Source organism: Pieris napi, chromosome 1 (assembly GCF_905475465.1).
Source record: "Pieris napi chromosome 1, ilPieNapi1.2, whole genome shotgun sequence".
NCBI lineage: Eukaryota > Metazoa > Arthropoda > Insecta > Lepidoptera > Pieridae > Pieris > Pieris napi.
In genome coordinates, this window is record NC_062234.1 from 14,218,950 (window position 1) to 14,240,537 (window position 21,588).

The window sequence follows — 21,588 nt, forward strand, 5'->3', positions numbered from 1 at the left end:
AGTTAAATAAATAAGAACAGCTTAATATTAAATGACCTAGAAGGGTGTTTTCTTTATTAAGAGATCCAGTAGAATTTTGCATCTTCTCTCTACATCAAGAGGTAACGCGGTCAAACGCCTATCAACTTGTCGTAACTAGTTCGTGGTGAAGAAAACATTGTGGCTAAAGATAAGTGATGGCATGTGTCACAATAGGCTGATTTCCTCCTTATACCATTCGAATGGCGCTACAACCTCAGTGTTTTTTTCACAACTGAGCGTTTCTTAAGGAAATTTTTGCCGCGCACCACCACCATGTGGGACCAGCTGCACACTAAAGTATTTCCGAACCAATTCGACTTAGGGTCCTTGGGGAAAGAGTGTACAACACTTAAAATTCTAAAAAGGCCGGCGACGCACTTGAGAGTCTTCAGGCAATGTGAGTGTCCATGGGCTTAAAATCAGGAGAGCCGCCTGCCCGTTTGCCTCGTTACATAAAAAAATATTTTTCTGTTAGTATCTGTTCCGTGATCATTTTTAATAGGCAAGTAGGTTATCAACGATTAGCCGATTTTCCTTTTACTCTGCTGATTTCTTCCTTAACGGCATAATAAACTATCAAAAAAACTTATTGTTAATGATTAGAGATTGGCCGCAATAGGACAAAATTTTAAACGGGTCCAAAAAACCCGAACTATACTGGTATTATTTTTTAAGGGATGATAGTCCATCAATCCCGTGATTCAAAACTCTTTTCCATAGGCACATCTATAACATTACTCAATAAGCATGGCTGTCGTATGTCGACTTGTCAAGTTAGTCACGACACGCAACTAAAATTGATGGCTTTCTACAACTAATCAAGATCGAGGAGTCGATATATTATATTTATGAGATGCATAGTATTATTGAAATTGATGGTTAGGTTAGATTTTAAGGACTGTTTTATTGTAAGTATACTTCAATTGCATATTATGAAAAGTTTGATAATTGGTCCGCACTTTACATTAGGTATAGATCGATGGAAAGATGAAAGGGAAGAAAAGAATAGACAAAATTAAGAATACAGCTTTAAGAAAAACAACTAAGGTAACCGGTACAATAAAAATAAATAAACTAAAGTGGAAATGGGCGGGGCACATGGCGAGGGTAACAGAATAGTGGAGCATAGAAGTACTAAACTGGTGCCCAAGGTACAGGAAATTTAAAAAAAAAGACAACTTAGAAGGTGGATAGACCAAATTAAAGAAAAAGCAGGTGATACATGGCAGAGAGTGGCACAGTGCCTTAAAAGGGCACACAGATACCTAAAAGAAGATTGAAATAGAAACGTGTTTAAATGTCAAAGTATCAGAATTATAAGGCTATTATTATTATTAAATTAGGTTAAGGTGAGTACAATGCATATATGTCACTTTTATTGTTAACTAATTTAGTTTATTAAATTGATAAAATTTATATATAACCGGACATTTAAGAAAACACTTGTAAATCACATATCTATAAAATATACTATTTTAAACTAAAAACACAAGTTTTTGATCATCAACTATGCCTGGTAATTTTATGCGTTTTAATTCGTTCGTGATTCTACCAAACGCCTAGTTATAAGTAATAAAAAGGATCTCTCGTAGATAAATATACAAGAATAAAAGAATTACATTGTTAGAAAATAAAACTGTGCGCTGTAAATCAAAATAAATTGCAACAATTTTAATTGCGTTCGTTGCGAGACATAAATCTGATTTAATTGCTACGATATCGACAGTTCCGATTCAACTACTGACCTCTGAGCTTATTGCAAAAACTATCATTAAAAAAAAGTTGAATTTACAGTTCTGAATCGTTTATTAAAACCTAGACAGAACCTCTTAACCTACGAAGTAATAATAAAAATAAATTAAAAATAATTAAAAACTAAAACAAATTAAAAAAGTTTGGTCCCTGTGCCTGTGGAGTGTACTTAACGCTGGCAGCATTTCCTCGCTGTATTGCGATACTTATTCGTTGAGCCAGGAAAGTGCCAGCTCTGCGGTCACCGGTACTATCTACCAACCAAATTAAATCTCAAATTAGCGCCTGTGCACTTGAACCCCACGGCCCAAGAGTCTCTAGACGAGACTGACCCCGGAGGCTCTGTAACACGGCTTCGAGGTGGTTTTAGTGGCTCACCCAGTCTCTGAATAGCAGAGATTCTGGTGTGGTCCCACATACCTATGCAACATTCGAAGGCAGGGTGCAAATGCATTTCTACCTCAGATATAAAAAACCTAGTGGTTTTAAAAACTGATGTCGTACATTCAAATGTATCAACGAAATTATGCAAGGGTAACAATATCTATAGCGAAAAAATCGTAGGGAAACCGTAGGACTTAGTTCTAAAACCCGATGTGTCAGGCTGTCTATCATGAAAAAAATTACATAAAACAATTACCCATAGTCGAAATCATTGCTTAAACTTGTAATGTTTCGTCCATTCATATTATTTTTTAAAATAAAATTTAAATTTCGTCTGAATAAGAAAAACATGTCCTTTTCAAGCAATTAGTATTCAAATACAGTGAAGCATGAAAAGGTTAGATATTACTGATGCAAGTGGCTTCGTCGTTACAAAGTTTTTCGAATGGCTGAATTGTGACTAGCACAGCCTTTTATCAATTACATTGAAAACGTTTAAATTTTTTTATCTTCCCAGCGCCGCTGGATTTAGAGCTCGGTTGGCAATATTTTTTTTATAGAACGGGCGGCAAACGGGCAGGAGGCTGATGTTGGGATGGACCATGGACAATTGCAGAGGGCTCGTGAGTGCGTTGCCGGCCTTTTTAGAATTGGTACGCTCTTTTCATGAAGGACCCCAAGTCGAATCGGTTCGGAAATACTTCAGTGGGGTCCTATGTGGTGGACGGGAAAAACTTCCTTAAATAACGCACAATAATTATCGAACGACAGACGTCGAGGTGATACGGGTGGGATTCCGTATTCTGCCTCGACGCCCGATGATGAAACTCAGCTGCAAGTATTAACCCGAACAACTCCTCTGAACACTCTCCACGAATACGGTAGAAGATGCAAGCGACCTCATCAACAAATTCTCCTTCTCAAAATGTACCATGAGACCTAACCTAACCTAAACTTTCCTCAGGATCTTTTCATGTTACTGTATAAATGGAGTCAAACTTTTAATAAAATAATAAAAACTAATAATACACAAGCAAGTCAACGCTATTAGCAGCGCTTGATCGGTTTTTGTTTCTTATTAATTTACGACGACATTAATCCGCATTATGCGAGCAAGCCTAATGTAATAACATGATTGACTCTTAAATACATATCTAAATTGAAACAAAAAATATTGATATTAACACGTGTTGCGCCATGATCGCTATAACCTCCTTCAATTTATTATAATCGGTATAGTCATGGAAAAGATCATGGCTTGGCGAAAAGTCGTAATATCCGTAATATAGAGAGTGGACTCTCTAACATTGCGACGTTAGAGAGTAGATGGGTATTGCGGAAGAGTTGCTTCATCTGACACAGAACAAAACACGCTTCACGAGACTGACGGCCGACTTCTAGTAATGGAGAGACACCCAAAGAAGAAGATGTTAATAGTGCTTAATTTAATTTTGATTGCACTAGAAACGCAAATATTTTTACAATTCCGATCCGTCGATTTTTAAACTCGGCCCCCTTTTGTTTCCTTTTAACAAAATCGTTTAGAAACATTTAAGCTACAAGTAACATCTCTGTCTAGTCAACAATTATTACAATTCTTCATCTCGTCACATTACGTTCATAGCGAGACAATTTGACACGACGAAAAATTGTTTCACGGACTTCGCATCATGTATTCTTTGTTTATAGCTGTTAAATTAAGTGCAACGCAGTTATCAACTGATTTTACCTAAAACTAAAGTCACTTAGTTTCAAATGAATGCCAACCTTAGTAATAATTCACAAAGCCTTATTTAGGCCGAATCGTGTATCAATTTAACGAGCTTGTCGTGTCCATACTTAGAAACTTACACATAAGTGTTACTAATTACGAATTATATAAACTAGTTTGCTTATTCGTTCTCGCCTCAAAATATCTTATCTTTAGTTATTTAATTTTTTTTATTTTAACTTTATTCTTCAAGATACAATGAGGACAATCAGATGCTTATAAAAATATGTTATAGATATACATAGCCCCCAAGGATCTACATATATATGATGATGCATGCGGATTGCGGATATTAGGATTATTTAGAAGGCTAAATATGAAAGGCCGCTATCTAATCCTAGTGGAACTTTTTGCCCCTTTCCATATTCAATAGACAGCATAGTATGAGTTCATCTAAGCAGCGGTTAAATAGGCATCTCCTGGACAGGCGTGCCCTCCAATAGGCACTCACCTCAGGTGTTGTGGCTGAACGTCTGTCCAGATGTCCAAAAAATTATCGTAATTTTTTTTCTATACCCATATAATTTGTGACACATCTTTAGATGTAATTAAGAAGTAATTAGAAGTCCAGCGATCCAATAAAGGTGCTTAGATGTAAATAACAGCTGTCAATATTGTGGTCGCTATTAACCAGTGTAACAAGGTCATTCACCCAAGACTGGGTCACGTTAAACGTAGAATGTTTTGAACAGTCGGCCTATATTTCAGAGAAATAAAATTACAAATAACCAATTATATAGTTGTTTTTAGATTAATTTTTGTTAACTTTTTATGCACTTTCCCATACTTTACAATACTTTTCCTTGAAATCGCTATTTTATAACTTTTATAAAGTTAATACTTTCACAAGTTTACAAGCGTATTGTATTGTAATTTAGCCATAACTATTCTCCAGATTTGGCCCCCAGCGGCTTTTTCCTGTTCTCAGACCTCAAGAGAATGCTCGCTTAAATTTTGAGCCGGTGAAGGGGTAATAGCCAAAACTGAAACCTACTTTGAGCCTACAAATCGAACTATAAAAAAGATATCGAAATTTTTTATGACCGCTATAATCGTTGTATCGCTCTCGAATCAAATTCTTCAATAAAAAAAATATATGTAAGCCTACGTACTTTACAGCCAAACTTATATGTTAATATATGAATTCGTCACTAATTATAATTATAACCCTTGACTATGTGTTTATACTATAATAAAATTATAGTATAAACACATAGTCAAGGGTACGCCAGGTAGTGCTTGTTCCTATTTCTACTGGCTTGACAATCGGCTTAAACCATCCCAACTGATCGAAATATACTAGCACATAGACCTCATTACGCGATCGAATGATATATGATTCGCAATGACTTAAGATACTGATCGTTGTGGGAACATTAACATGTGTGTTGATAAATGCATTCTTGAAAGGGCTAATTGGGTATTTCAATATATTTATTAAACGCGAATAAATATAGCAAGTGTTTTTGCTATGTGAAAATGGCTGCTATGGTAACCATACACCAAATAGTCCGCGTTTAAAAATAAGCCCATAATTAGGTCAAAAGGTTTAAAAAGTTTGGTCCCTGTGGCAGTCTACCTTTAGCGCCGGCAGCATTTCCTCGCTATATTACGATACTTTTTCGTTGAGTAAAGCACCAGCTCTGGCGTCTCGTGTACTACCAGGTATCTCCAGGCGCCAACTTAAATCTTTAATTAGCGCCTGTGCACTTGAACCCCACGGCCCAAGAGTCTCTACTCTCTCTCTTTAATTTAATATTCAAAATATTGTTACGCGATGGCTGTATGGCAGATTATAGCCTTGTAGAGAATTAAATTATAAGACGTGAGGAATAGCAGTCGATTATGTGATTTACTGAAATCACACGGAATGAACTGAAAGTGGAAAATTTCATGCAATCAAGTACACTTGCGACGTGAGCGGAGTACTTAAGTGATTTTTATTGCCTAGCGCTGTGATATAAGGCTATTTTTTGAATTGAAGTTTCTTCTTGTGTTTGGACAACAAAGATTAGAAGAATACATACATTATCGTTACTATTAGCCAATAAGATTGTATCGAAAAATAATTTAATAATATATACAATTTTAAATACAATATCGCTACTGTGAACTCACTCTACGAACATATAAAGATGTCGATAGACGGAGACAATATTTAATAAGCGCAACGTCTTCATTAACGCGGATCTGTGCAACAGACTTCTGGCCCTTTATCGCAAACATCCTTGGCGTTCGCCGCCGCACATATCCGTACAAACCGAGTTCTAGTTAGGCCATATCATAGGACATTTTGGTGATCGTTTGGCCCCCAATAAGGTAAGACTTATGAAGTAACATGAAATCTAAGTCATCGTTTTTTAGGTCTAACCAGACTCAGAGTCGAACTTGGAAACTACGGCACAAATATTACCCTAGACATGATGACATCACCACACAAATAAGTACATGTACATATGTAAAAATAAATTGGTACACGGTAAAGTTAGACCCGACCTTAAAGTTGATAAACACTTAGCAAAACCCTATATATAATGAAGAAAAAAGGTGAAAACTTATCTCGGTTACCTTAACAACAACAGATATCGGATTTATAAAATTAAACATATAGAAGTCAGGAACATAGTAAATCAAAGGGAAGTAAAATATCTTATAATAAAGTTTTATTCTCAATATAGGCTTCTTTTACTACATTTTGCATTATGAACCACTCCTTACGCTAGTAATAACATTTACTTTATAACCTGTAGCGTTTATCGTAATTTTATTGATCGCAAATCAGACTGAAACACCCGTTTATTATGCCACAATAAATACGTCTTGATCTACGACCTAATAAAGAAATCTGAAAATACAATAATATTTTAATAGCTATACCAGTTTTAAATTCCTATCAATTTAATTGTTAAAAATATAGTAGAAATATTTTTCCGTTTCTCAAACTTTCTCGTCTATCATATATATCTAAATAACGATTCTTACTCATAAAGACTTCAAACACGGTTTGGACGAAGGACGAACCAATGATCGAAGATCATATACATAACATAGTAACACAAAGTTAGTGGGTGAAGCAAAAAACGTATATAATGTAGCGACATCAGAATTATATATTTCTATTGCCGATTTACGGAATTTTACATTTCTTTAGTAAAATATACTCAGCAAAAGTGAAATACGAAAGAAACGCCTAAATATTTAGAATGGCAATGTCAACGTTGGCCGTTTACAAAATATTGACGCAGCTCTCAGGAGACTGTATTTTTAACGTCGCGTCGTGGCCGCCTTACTAATTAACTACAGAGCTGGTTAAGCGAAAATAAAGGAATGTAAATATATCATTTATGATGTTCATTTTGTACTTATGCACATTTAATTAATTATACCTGTTTACCATGAATTGAGAGGCAGAGGGAGATGATCCGAGAATCCAATTTTCAGAGATTTGGCAAATTATCCTCCTACCCCAAGGGCGAACTACCTAAATGATATAGCTACCGACTAAACTGCAGAGCTCGATGGGATTCATAATCAATAATTCCCTCACAATTGGCTCGTACAAGTGGTACATAAAGAAAAATTAAAAAGCTCAGGAAAATATTTAAAAAAATACGCAAGAATTTTTTTATAATTCTGGACTGAAAAATGATGAGTGATAGCAGATAATGGAAGCAGAAAACATGTCGCGATCCACTTAGAGAACACAAAGAAGAAAATGTTTATTTGGATGATGTTAGATATTTTTGTGAAATATTGTTTAATAGCTTTGACGTACATGTTGTCGTGTAGGAGTGGGTACAGACAGCGGGTACCATATTTTATACTATCTAAAGATACTGAACAAGAATTCCATTTTAACTGTCAGGGCAAAGAAATACTTTTCGTTATACAAATATCAGATAAACAATTTTTCTTTATTAATACTACGTTATTAAGTTTTGTTGTTTTGTTGCTTATTATTTTTAAATAGCTTATTAAATTGAACAGTAATTAATGAAAAGTTTATTTATACAAAATATACTCAATTGTTTCTTTTTTTATAAAGTATAATATCAAATCTATAGTTGTAATATTTGTAAATATGTAAGCACCATGTATAATCATTTAGTTATTGGCTGTTTTTTATAACACCATGCGCCTATTTTATTTTAGTATCATAGTTTTTTTGTTCTAGGTACATGGCCTTCACATATAATTATCAAATTAATGTACAAAATATTGTAAAACTATTTAAACAGTAAGTATGGAGTTTATATTCCCATTCTTCTTCATATGAAACTTTTGGTAGGGGCGACTAGAGTAATTTTTTTGAATATTTTTAACTCGTAATTTTGACTTTCTGTTAAATGAAACGAGTATTTTATTAATCACTGTGTTAATTATATTTTATTGTTAACCAGACAATGGCGATAAAAGAACTAAACTTGTACACAGAGCAAATCATAGTTATCAGATATGACATAGACATGCATTCTATAATTGCTGAAGGCGCCAAATTTAAATTTTATAGACTAACACTTTCAAAAGTGCCTTTTTAAACAGACCTAATTGAAATAAATGATTTCACTTAACTTGACTTGAATTTGGGCAAGTGTTTTTTAACTATGAAGATTTTCCTAAAATATGAAAATTTTCCAAACGCGTAAAACTTAAAACTATCCAGACTGCAACTGTAAATATTATGAAAGAGTTACCATACAGCCGCGTCAATAAGAACCATGTGTACACATTTGTTGTCGTAAAAAATCCTTTGATGTGCGCGAAAACATATATAATGGTGGGCTTGTAAAGATCCGCATTTCACGAGGTCGGGTAATAAATGTCGAGGAGATCAGCTGTTGAAATATCACCAACAACATTGAACGAAGAGTAACCATCATAGGTTGAAAAAAACTGACTGAACTGAATTTCGGGACTGTTGTTATTTTTTATGTAACAGGAGGCAAACGAGCTGGAGGCTCACCTGATGCATATACACCCACATTTTCAGAGGACTCGCAAGTGCGTTGCCGACCTATTAAGAATTTGAAATTTCTTGAAGGACTCCAACTCATATTGGTTCGGAAATATGTACTATTCAAAATTTAATTTTACATTTTTTTTGATTATTTAAAATTATAATTATAATATACATATATTTATTTAAACGTCTTACATAAATTACTATCAAGATGACGACAAATCTCGAACATAAGATTATTTTTTTTAAACAATTTTATAACACTAAGTTAAGATAATATAAGATGGATGTGGATAAGATGATTATTACCCACCCAAATAAATCAAGCGATATAATAAATAAATAAGTTATAAACTCACCTTTCCACATATCTTTAGATTTATATAACATTTCACGCAGCACATTAGATCGAGTTAACTCAACCGACTGCCGACCATTATCTATGACGTTGCAAGATATGCTGATACTCTTCATTGACGGTTGACACTTGATACTAATTATAGTGTTTGTAGAAAATTATACTGTTATCAGCACGTGAAATTTAAAAGGATCTCTTGACTTTTGTGTTCTGCCAAAAGGGTTAAAATGTCAAAATCGCGCTATTAAGAGCGGGTACTAACCAAAATCACTCATTGTAGAAGTTTGTGTTGCTTGAACTAAAAACAATAAATTTTAGTTCCACCTAACGTCCGTCGTATCTCAAGCGAAATTCAGGCATACGTTTTGTTCCTGTGCCTGAGACACGCCGTCGACTTTTTGGGTCTAAGGCAAGCTGGTTTTCTCACGATGTTTTCCTTCACCGTTCAAGCGAATGTATAACGCGCACATATAAAGAAATTCATTGGTGCACAGCCGGGAATCGAACCTACAACCTCAGGGACAAGGGTCGCATGCTGAAGCCACTTGGCCAATATCCTCCATCAGAAAACATCGGCAGATGTTAAAAAAAAATGTTTTTCCCCTATTCTTAAGTAAGTTTAAAAAATATTACGAAGCGTTAAAGTTTTGACTTATTAAAATATTTATAAATTAATCCGTCTCAATACAAAAGAAAACTTTTATAATTAATTGGTACGATATCGAATTTCCGTATAAATGCGTTGAAAGAATTCAATATAACTTTGAATAACGTTTCTGTGAAAGCCTTAATTGCATTATGCACATTATATTTCATATTGAATTTCCATTTCCCGCTAACTCGACATAAGCTAGAATCTAGCCCATTCAGCAGTGTTGGCTTTTGTGTCGAACAGAATTTATGGATTTTAATATAATCCATTTTTTAATTAATTACGTTTAATGAATGTCTATTCATATATTATCATAAAAACAAACAAATAAAACAGTGGCGCTACAACCTGTTTAGGTTTGGGCCTCTGATTTTTTAATCTGTTTCATGATCATTTGTTTAATAGGCAAGTAGGTGATCAGCCTCCTGTGCCTGACACACGCCGTGCGGACTTTTAGGGTCTAAGGCAAGCCGGTTTGTTTAATACGCACATAGAAAGAAAGTCCATTGGTGCACAGCCGGGGATCGAACCTTCGACCTCAGGGAAAGAAAAAGAAAGAAAAAACTTTACTATACACAATATACAAGATATATAGATAAAGTAAAGTGCACTGGCCCCCACACTAGGATTGCCTGTGTTGTGGGCAGCCAGTCTCTTCCTTTTGACACGTAATCAGTATTTTAAAATTTATATTAATTATATCTACACATTTATATTAAAACTATTTTTGCACAATAAGAATATTTTCAGTATCAGAATAGGACAGGTTAACAAGATATCGATTGAGATGTTTAGTAAATGTATGTAAAGGGATGAGAGGCCATCACTACTCCATTACCTATATTACTGTATTATTATGCAACTGTTACCTATGGACATGCTAATTAATTTAAAATAAATTAATAATATCCTTCAATTTAAAGACATAGTATTTTCGTCTTCACTGATTTTTATTTTATAGGTAATAAATTCCCTGTTATCGTTTTTAAAATGCGTTGCATAATTCCTCAGCGTAATCTCTGTAACAGTTTCTAATCTAAACAATCATAAATATTACCTAGATGTTCAAAATACGGTTTTAGATCATGGTCACGTAGATACGTAATATCCATGTTTACATAGAAGATAGTGCTGAGTTGTGTTAAAATATATATTATAGTGTATCGTATTTAATAGGTTCAATCCATATTTGTGCTGCAGAAGCGGGCTGTTCGGGGTATTTGTTGTGTTTCCCGAAGGGAGTCGGTACGGAATAAGTTTAGGGAATTAAATATTATGACACTATCTGCTCAAACTATTCTTGAAGCCTTGTTGTATGTACAAAAAAATATTAACGATTTCAAAACAAATGGTGACTTTCACCAGTAAAATACGCGAAATAGAAATAATTTGAGTGTACGACCAACCAGGCTCCAGAAGATAAACCACTTCGTATATTGAAATTGTATTCGTTTTAACAACAAACTCCCATGCAAAATTAGATAATTATCACTAAATAAATTCAAAGCTCAGTTAAACGTAAATTAATTTATAAAGCTTTTTATAAATTTCACGATTATTTAAATGATCCTAATCCTTGGGAGTTGCCAGTTCTGCCCGCTCAATTTAGAATCAATTTAACATCTTCTCTGTTGACGTTCATAAGTGTACTTGTTTACCTATATGAACAAACTTATTTTAAGTTTGAGTTTGAATACATATAAAACAATTCAATAGTGACATCGCCAAGTGGGTTTTGCTCCTGTTCTTGTAAATACTCCGGCCGAGACGGAATTCCTTCTCAACAGATAGTGCGCACTCACTTGCACACTATATATCTCCAGCATACAATCGTAATAGATAGATGTATTGTTAAAGATGATTTAATTTTTTAATGGAATACGCTGTCTCAAAGTTATGTTAGATACAATTATCTTCTAGAATGGGTAAACATTCCGGGGTATGAGTTACGGTCATGTAGAAGTACCTACGATTAATTAAGTGATGGTATAAGAGGTATAGTGCTTTTCATGAAAGAAGTCCCGCGGATATTTTTGGAACTAAATTTGACAGGTCGGCAATGTTGTCATTCGTCGATGTTATCAAGTTCGTTTGTTGTGGTAGATTTTTGTGAATTTTTAACTAGCTTAGTGCATTTTAAATATTGATTACAATGCCAAAAGTTGTAAAAAGTTCGGCTCGAGAAATGATATTAAAGGTGAAAGAGTTCTGTGAAGCGGAACATAAGAATCAAGGTGTTTTAATACAACTAAACAATGTTCGGAAGAGAATTGCCGCCAAAACAGGTACTTTTTAGAGTTGCCATTTAATATTTTTTTGCTGTATTGATGGGACTTTTATGATATAAATTCGTTTTTGCGACAAAATTGAACAAATACATAACGTGATGAAACTAGGTAACTGAAATTAAAACATATACTACATAAGCATTATAAACTTAAAGTTATTATTATTTTTAGTTGTTCATAATTTAATTGCAGGTGTGTCAGAAATAACTATAACAAGAATTACAAACGAAGGTATAACAGCGGTGTGTACTTCGAAAAAAATTGTAACCCAACAATTTTGCAATAAAACTCTGAATAAAAAATTGTATTGCTTTTCTTTACCCTATCTTCTCAACTTTTCCCTGTAAGTAGGTAGAACACCGCTAATATAAGTAAATAAATATGTATATACTTTTTACATAACAGAAATATTGTTTCATCGAAGTATGCAGAAAATAATATTACTTGATAAATTACATCTGCTAAATGTAAATAAAATAGGTAAATTTTTTACTCATAAATGGCAACATTACGTCATGCGATTGCAGCGCCGCGTCTGGGGGACTTCTTTCGTGAAAAGGACTATAGGTTCATAATTATGATAATAAAATCACTAAAATCACATCAGCAAAGAGGATGTGACGAGATATTTAAAGAGGCGGGAAGAATTTGACTTTTAGCAGTAACAGTTTAGTTTAGTATCCATTGTCGTTTGTTTAATGTTAAATGTCAGTTTTTTTTAAATCATGTTTTGTTTTGTCTATTAATATACTTACTTATTTCTTTTTTCATATATATATTGTTTATCTATGTAATCCGTTTTGGCTTTGTATATAGTCTATGTGTTTTGTTTTATAATGTGTATGTTAGCTGTAAGATTACTAATAAATAAATTTATAAAAGATCTGTATTGTGTATTTTAACTGAGTCATTTATAATAAAAACTTTTAGACTGAATTCATAGACAGCGGTTTACAAATTACAGTTTAATTTGTAAAGACTTGAGTCACGTAAATCGATGTTTAGGTTTGAATGTTTATCTCACGTGAAACATTATTTTCGTCTCCGGCTTTATGGCACTGAGCCAGTATATAAGGATCATAATACTTTTCAATTTATTCGTGAACAAATTACTGTCTATTGAATACATTTATTAACTTTATAGTTTATTTTTATTTGAATTAGCACTTTATATCAATTTTATTAGATTTTGATAAGATTTTGATACAGTGTAGTATAGAAATCTATTTTTTGTATTGTCGAAATGCAAACAGTACAGCTACAAAACTGCTAAACGAATTTATTAGATTTTCTGTAAAGAGATAAATTACATATAGTAATATTATTTTGTTCTTAGCTAGAGAAAATCAAACACTATATTTACTATATAGCGATCTCTTAGACGGTCGTCTAAGAGATAAATTAGTCATTATTTAGGCGCACTTGTTTTAATACTTTTCCTTATTACAGAATAAAAGATTCTGTTCTTATAGTACGAATAGATCTTATGCCACCCAAACTAGAAGTCTGCATCACAAAAACGGATTTATCTTCTTACTCGTATACGCACGCACTTGTGCTCCTGATCCGCTAAACAACGTCATTGTTCTCTGATAGTCTTAATTGATAAGTAGTTGACATAGTGTCCAATTAGGAGATACACTTAGTGGCTTAGCTGGTAATACACCTGTGGTCATTGCCCCGTATTGCAAAGCTACGCTAGCAAATTTTTATTTAATACATGTGTCTTCTTTTTTCGTTCTTTACTAATAGTCCAGGATCCATCGCCCAAGAATACTACTAGTAGGTAGGTAGGTAGGTAAGTACTTGCTACTTCTGTTAGCTACCACAATCGAGAGTTTCGTACAGGAAATTATTGGGCGTCTCATCAAAATAAAGCTACTCACGGAAAATTAGCTTGATAGTAATCAAGTGCAAAAATGGGCGATGGATGCTGGACTATAAGAGATCATGGAAAATTAAGTCTAACCTAATTTAATAATAAGGATATTTAACGTAAGAAAGTATCCAATAACACTACTTACAGTCTCTAACGAAAGGGAAGACACTCTGTTCTTGTGTTCCATTTTTTTCACTTATCGCTGTTTATCACTTAAGACTAACGTGCACTAACACTAGTTCAAATGGTTTTGTCTTTTTCAGTCTTCTCACTAGGCCTGTGCTGTCAAGGACTTTATTGGCGAAATGGTGTGATAGTAATGAAATGAACTGACAATTAATTACAGTAGATAAAGATTTAAGTTGGCCCCTGGTAGATAGTACAGGTGAGGCCAACGCTGGTGCTTTCCTCGCTCAACGAATAAGTATCGCAATACAGCGAGGAAATGCTGCCAGCGTTAAAGGTACACTGCCACAGGGACCAAACTTTTTAAGTTTGCTTTAATTGCCTTTTTACTAATTTTTAATTATTTTTAGGTTAAGAAAATTGTTAATTGTGTATAATATTGTATCGATACGATTACTAATAAACGTTATATAGTTGGTTACAGTATATGTATCATATAGAGATCGAACAAAAGAGGAATGTAATTAAATATCCAAGTGTCAATCTAGACCCTAAATTAACTTTTCAACCACAACTTGACACTTTAAGAATAGTAAAACAAAAAAAGTGGTTTATGTATGATACTTTGGTGCCGACAGACCTGTACAGAATCCAGAAAAAAAGATTATTTCTCCTACATTGCTAGGCGGGTCTTATAAAAACGGTATTGAACACTTTAAAATATAGTCCATATATAATAAATATATACACATTATATATGGACCTTTTGCTTTAAAAAATAAAGGACTTCTCAATTACTTCCTCGTGGGATGATCCCTTAGAACCGTTCTAAGTTCAAAACCAGATATTTCAATTTATTAATGTAAAGTAATAAACTTTTCCCTAAACTTGACTCCTCGCATCTCTCTTACTCGCAGTTTCACAAAGCTTATACAGATAATAAAATTAAATAATATAGCTTATAAACCAAATGTTCATAAATAACAAATTGTGCCATTTTTATCACTGTTTCAATGTGAATTATTTAAAATTGATCTAATCTAATCGTTTAAAGCACGATCTTTTCCTTTACCGTTCAACCGAATGTTAAATGCGCACATAGACAGAAAGTTCTTTAGTTCATAAGTTTATTGCCGCAGCCGGGGATAGAACCTACGATCTAAGGGATGAGAGTCGCTGAATGAAATGAAAATAAAATATACACAGTTATTCAGAAATGACATTTTCTACAATCTACTCGAGTTTATTTCTAGGAAATCCTTTCAGTGGAAAATTTAAAAGCCCGACTACAAAATTTTATTTTCCGCATCCCAGAGTATACCTACATCCGTTCGAGTCTTGATCCAATTTATGCGACTCATATACTTGGATTTGTGCGGTTTCTACGAATTAGAAAATATTAATATGTGCGCTTCGAGGTTAGAGCAGTGTTGGCCTAGTTGCATCAGCGTGCCACTCTCAACCCTAAGGTCGTAGGTTCGATCCCCGGCTGTGCACGAATTGTTATTCTTCTTATGTGCGCATTTAACATTCGCTCATCGGTAAAGGAACGGTGAGGAAACCGGCTTGCCTTAGACCCAAAAACGACGACTTAGTCGACGGCGTGTGTCGGCGACAGAAGTCAGATCACCTACTTGCCTATTAGATTGACAAATGATCATGAAATACATACATAAATCTGAGGCCCGGATCCGAAAAGTTTGCAACGCCACTGTTTGATTGATTGAATATGTGCGCATCATGAATTTTTTTACGGAGAGGTTTAACGTAAACGATTTGACGAAAAAATTTGTGCGTAATAAAAGGTTTATTTAGGTAATTGGTGGGAGATCTTTTCTAATTAATTATTAATAGATATTATTTAAATTAAACATTATTTAGGTATACGGATTAAGTATCATAGAGGGAAGGGCATACTGTTATCACTTTCTTAGGTTCTTTTGCTAAGAGCATTACGTAAACCTTTTTTTGTTTGTTATGTGACTATAAATAAAAAAATTAGTCTCTAGGCGTAGCCTTGGCAATAGGTTATAAGGGTTCAGTAACACATTATGTCAAAGAATTAAAAAAAATTGTTTAGAAAAAAAATTTAGATGATTAAAAGTGAGATTTCAGCTTGATACGCAAAGCTACGTTTATTTAATTTATTCGACACCAAAGACAATGTCGAATAGAACATTGAATCTAGTTTAGTCCGTTTTGTATTATACATACAACTAAATCTTAAATACACACGTATATATTTATTTAAGGCTATTATTATTTTTAACATTATAAACCTAACTAACTAGCTTTTGCTAATGCAATTAAATGTAAAAGAAAAACTTCAAAAACATTCCACAAAACAACTAATACTTAAAATTTGTCTGTTAACCCACCCTGATGAGGTCATCTTCCTCATTAACACTCGCACGTCGGCGTTATTTAACAGCTACGACATTTTCAAAACGAATTTAATATTTACAATTTCCGTGAAAATAGGCCACAACTGTCAAGCGTGACATTTGGCACTCGTCCCGAGATTTTCACGGATACCACACAATTTTATTTGCTCGTTGATGTACCAAGATAGGATTAACATCCCGCACACGACCCACTCTAATGTTAGTTTGAAAACTTTGAGCGAAATATTATTTTCTTGAAAAGACAATATTGTAGTTTGAAGTACTTCTGAATTCAACTGTACATCTCTTTTCTTGTATTGTGTTATTATTTTTGTTTTCGGGCAGGAGGCTCATCTGATGTTAAGTAATACCGCTGCCCACGGACACTCTCAATGTCAGAGGGCTCATGAGTGCGTTGCCGGCCTATAATCACAAAAAAATCAAAATAAATAGTCATTAGCTATTGCGATCGCGTATTTTGGTCTGCGTAGAAATATAATAGCGGTTAAAATATTCTTGTGTTACAACGGAAAGCGGCTTTTTTATACTATGGAGAGAATTGTAACATTGCTTTTGAAATTTCTAATGACAAAAACAGCATTTCAATCCGACGTGTAGTCTGTGATGTTGATTTACAGAGTGCCAAGTTTCCAATACTTCATGCTATACATCAGTCTGTAGTTTACTTTCCGGCCAGTCTCTTCCGTTTCAGTGAAGAGGTATAAACAAATTGATATTAAACAAAAAAGTATACTTTCCGACCGTGTAAAAAAATCGGTAAATATCCATCGTACTTCAAGCAGGCAGCTATACTCCCATAGAAAACAAAGAGAATTAAAATTATCGACACTGGACGTAAGTTGATGTTAATAAGTGACTTGTGCAAGAATCTTATTAACAGCTTTGACAGAGTTTTAAAGACAAAATTAGCTCATTAATAGTTGGAAAGTCGAGCTTAGCTTGGAAATAAGTTTTCATATAAATTCTACAGACCGGTATGAACCGCGCTGGAATTTATTACACGGTTGACATCGTAATGTACAAAGTGAGTCTTTAGAGTTTACAGAATTCACGAGTCGGTTAGTTTTCCCCAAGAATTTAGAACAAGCTTTAATTAGTCCACTCTGTCCTGTTCAAGAGTTTATTTTTTAATAATACTGATGGTATAAGTGGTGTTTTGTATGGGGCAAAAGGCAGCTTTTAGTATATTAGAGCTTCGCAATGAAAAGCTTTTGAATGAGATCAATATGCAAATAGATCATGCCAGTCTAAATTCCCCTAAATGGCAAAAATAAGAATTTTGTGACTGTTTCACTTATCGGACTTCTGATAATTATACTGACTAATTCTGATGATCGGAGGCCTTGAAATGAATACGATAGAAAGTTGAGTGCATATTTATTGATTAAAAAAAAAATATATGTATTAGCACAAAATATTAACAATTAAGTCGAAAACAAAGTCAAAAAAATTGTTTATAAATATAGGGATATAAGATAATAATACTTATGTTGACGAAACCAATTTGGTGTTACTATAATGGCGCGTCTAAACGGGCCATGTTTTGCTGCAATTGATGGCTGCAACACTGTGGCCGGCAACATTGCAAACAATAGCAGCCACACTATGCAATATTGCAGTAATGTCCCGGCCATACAGCCAAACATGTTTTGTATAGCCACATATGGCCGATGTTGCCCCGATGGGTGGCCGGACGATCGCTAGGCTATCGAATTCAACTGCAATATTGCACAGCCAGTTCTCTTGTTGTTTCAGTCACTCCCTTTGTTATGGCATAGTGTTTCCTTTTCTACGCGACATGACGTTTGCTTTGAGTGAAGTGTTTTGTGCTTTATTCTGTGTTTTGCGATCAGCTGTATTTGACGTTAGATTAATACGTAAAAATGACTACTTTTGACATTCTAGTTCTTGAATAATTTATTATCAAGACTTATTTCTAGACTCAAATTGTCTACAGTTTCACGCCTATTTAAGTAAGGTCGAATCCACAATCTCTTCTTTTTCTGTTTCTTTTTTAAAACAATATAAGCTGCTGCGACAAGTGTGATTTCGTCAGCCATTGTTGCCGGTTTGTGTGGCCCGTTTAGGAGTCTGCATCATGGGCCATACTATTGCAGACATATTGCAACACATTGCCCAGCCATAGATTGTTCGGCCATCAGCTGCATTAAAATATTTTTGTAATGGCCGGGCAATTAGTGGCCAACAGTGCAGCCATCAATTGCAGCAAAACATGGCCCGTTTAGACGCGCCATTATAACATCCATAGATATATACTCAGGATTTAAATGGCGGCAAAAAGTAATAAATCAATATTTATTCATTATTATCTTTCTTTGTGGGCATTTGTTTAAAAATTGTCGGTGGAAAAGCAACACTAATTTATAAACATTTACTTCCAGCCTTCAATTGTCTGGTTGCTCCAGACTGTAAAACAAAATTATTCCAGAAAATATTTACATTGATAACCCATATTATGTCTGGCTGTCACGACTCACATCAAAGCTTTTTACTGTACCGGTTGCAATATCTTTACCTGAGCCATCATTAAGAAATCAGTGTAGTTTTAAGCTATCTATATAATAGTTAGTATATTAATTATTAATAAAAATAATAACTAAGCAAGGCAAGAATAACATAATTTAAATATTTCAATAACACATATATATATATAGCATTTACAAATTTCTTAACCGGCATAGTAATAATAATTATAATAAAAAAATAATAATTAAAGCAAACTTAAAAAGTTTGGTCCCTGTGGCAGTGTACCTTTAACGCTGGCAACATTTCCTCGCTGTATTGCGAGACTTATTCATTGAGCAAGGAAAGCATCGGCTCTGGGGTCACCGGTACTGGCAAGTAGGTTTTAACGTCACTGAACTGGTTTTTTTCTTTCATTTTATTCGACACTATAATATAGTGTCATATGGGACTCGGCCTGATGTTTTTGTGTGTGTTTCATCACAATCAACATTAAGAAACGCCATTATGAGCAGTGTTGTGCTAGTGGCTTCAGCGTGCGACTCCCACCCCTGAGATCGTAAGTTCGATTCCTGGCTGTGCACCAATGGACATACTATCTATATTCACATTTAACATTAAAACGTAAACGAAAGCATCGTGAAGAAACCGGCTTGCCTTAGACCTAAAAAAGTCGACAGCGTGTCAGGCACAGGAGATTTATCACCTCATTGCTTATTAGATTGATAAATGATGATCATGAATCAGAAATCTGAGGCTCAGACCTAAACAGGTTGTAGCATCTATTGGTTCAGGCAAACATAACAACACATTTCTCATTAATATTGTTAAATTTAACTTTAGCTATCAAGCGTTCCATCTTTGATGTGACTTAATAATTCATGAATAATTAACCACACGCCAAGGTGCTGATTGAATTGTTGCGTTTCACTTATCTGAAAATATTTCATCAACCACTTTTCAAAAGTATATTAACCACTTAGAACTTTGGAGCCATTGGTCACGCATTACGTCAATTAAATCATAACACGCACTCACTTATTAAGATGTTTTGTTAGTTATTTGGGGAAATTAAATATGTTCCAGTTTACAAACTGTTTAATCGTTATATAATAAATAAAATAAAATAAAAATCATTTATTCATATAGGTAACACGATTTACACTTATGAACGTCAAAAAAGAATGATTAAAAGAAATATTAAATGCTTCTAATTTTACATTTATTTACAGTTCTCAAATAAAGGGCGTAGAACGGAAGAGAAGAACTGGCAATAAACTCTCCGCCACCCTTTTTAATCGCCAGGTTTTTTGCGTTACACGATGTTTGTAAGGAGCTGCAACCATTACACGAATGTCCACATGACATCTTAAGTAATTTTTTTCTTTTATTTATTTAATAAAATAAATTAAAAACAAAGATTTGTCCTGTATCAGCAGGAGGCATGGTGAAATAGGACCACGCACTAAAATTCTTGTAGCATTAACATATCTACATGTGTATCAACTCTATTATTTCATTAGGCTAAAGGGCAGAAATCTCAACTGATAATTGGACGCCCATGGATGCGAACAATGAATCAAGTTGGTGACTGGTTTAAAAAAAATTAGGCTCATATCTTCCATGACATCACATCGCATTGAGTCAGATATGCTTTTCCCTATATCAACATAAAGTAATTAATAAACTAACCCGTCTTTCCTCCCTCGGACAAGCACAAAACCTGGCGCGGCCGCAGAGCAGGTGGAAAATAATAAACGGCTCAAATATAAGAGTCTTTCCTCCAACTTTCATTTTGTTCCCTTTGGAGTAGAGAGTAGGTCGTGAACAGGCACTAATTAAAGATTTAGGTTGGCGCCTGGTCAATAGTGCCGGTAACCCCAGAGCTGGTACTCAACGAATAAGTATCGCAATACGGCGAGGAAATGCTGCCAGCATTAAAGGTACACTGCGACAGGGACTTTAAAAATTTGATTTAATTTTCTATTTATCAATTTTAATTATATTTGAGTGTTGGAAAAAAAATACATGATAACGTTTTAAATATACCATTTTCTAAGGTAGACCAAACATATTATCCACTATAATATCGTCAGCTGTTTCTCGGTTAAAGTTTAACAAAATTGTAGAATATTCCTACGTCTAAAAATGTGCTTTCGTGTGTATCAAATTAAGTAACGGTCGGCCACAACAATCTGGCAAACAACTGAATTACCACATTAATTTAATTACTGTGAATGTGGAGCATAATACGTTTATAATTAGATGTTTCTGTAGCGTATCGACTTTTGAAAGGAGAAAAATGGAAATGTGATGTTGGAGACGGATGCTTAGGTTTCCCTGGACTGAAACGCAGAGAACCAAAAAGTCTAGAAAAACTCATCTTGGCTAGCAGAGTGGAGTGCACCGGACTTCTACGCCAATCTCCTACTAGCTTGACCGATAAAGTAACAGCCCTTACAGGTTATATAGTGGAAAAATATTCATAATAAAAATTACATGATATTT

General features: G+C 34.1%; 1 protein-coding gene across 2 annotated transcripts in view; it reads right to left on the reverse strand.

Annotated features, from left to right (window-relative positions):
• LOC125049077 (high affinity cAMP-specific and IBMX-insensitive 3',5'-cyclic phosphodiesterase 8) overlaps window positions 1–21,588 on the reverse strand; it is a 134,844-nt gene that overhangs the window by 76,097 nt on the left and 37,159 nt on the right. The window contains exon 1 of one of the 2 annotated variants that reach the window (XM_047648214.1): window positions 9,248–9,266. The exons of the other annotated variant lie outside the window; for it this stretch is intronic. Within the exon in view, the coding sequence (XP_047504170.1) occupies window positions 9,248–9,257 (10 nt within the window). The 5' untranslated portion in view covers window positions 9,258–9,266. Of the gene's footprint in view, window positions 1–9,247; window positions 9,267–21,588 lie in introns of those variants that run through there. 2 annotated transcript variants of the gene reach the window in all.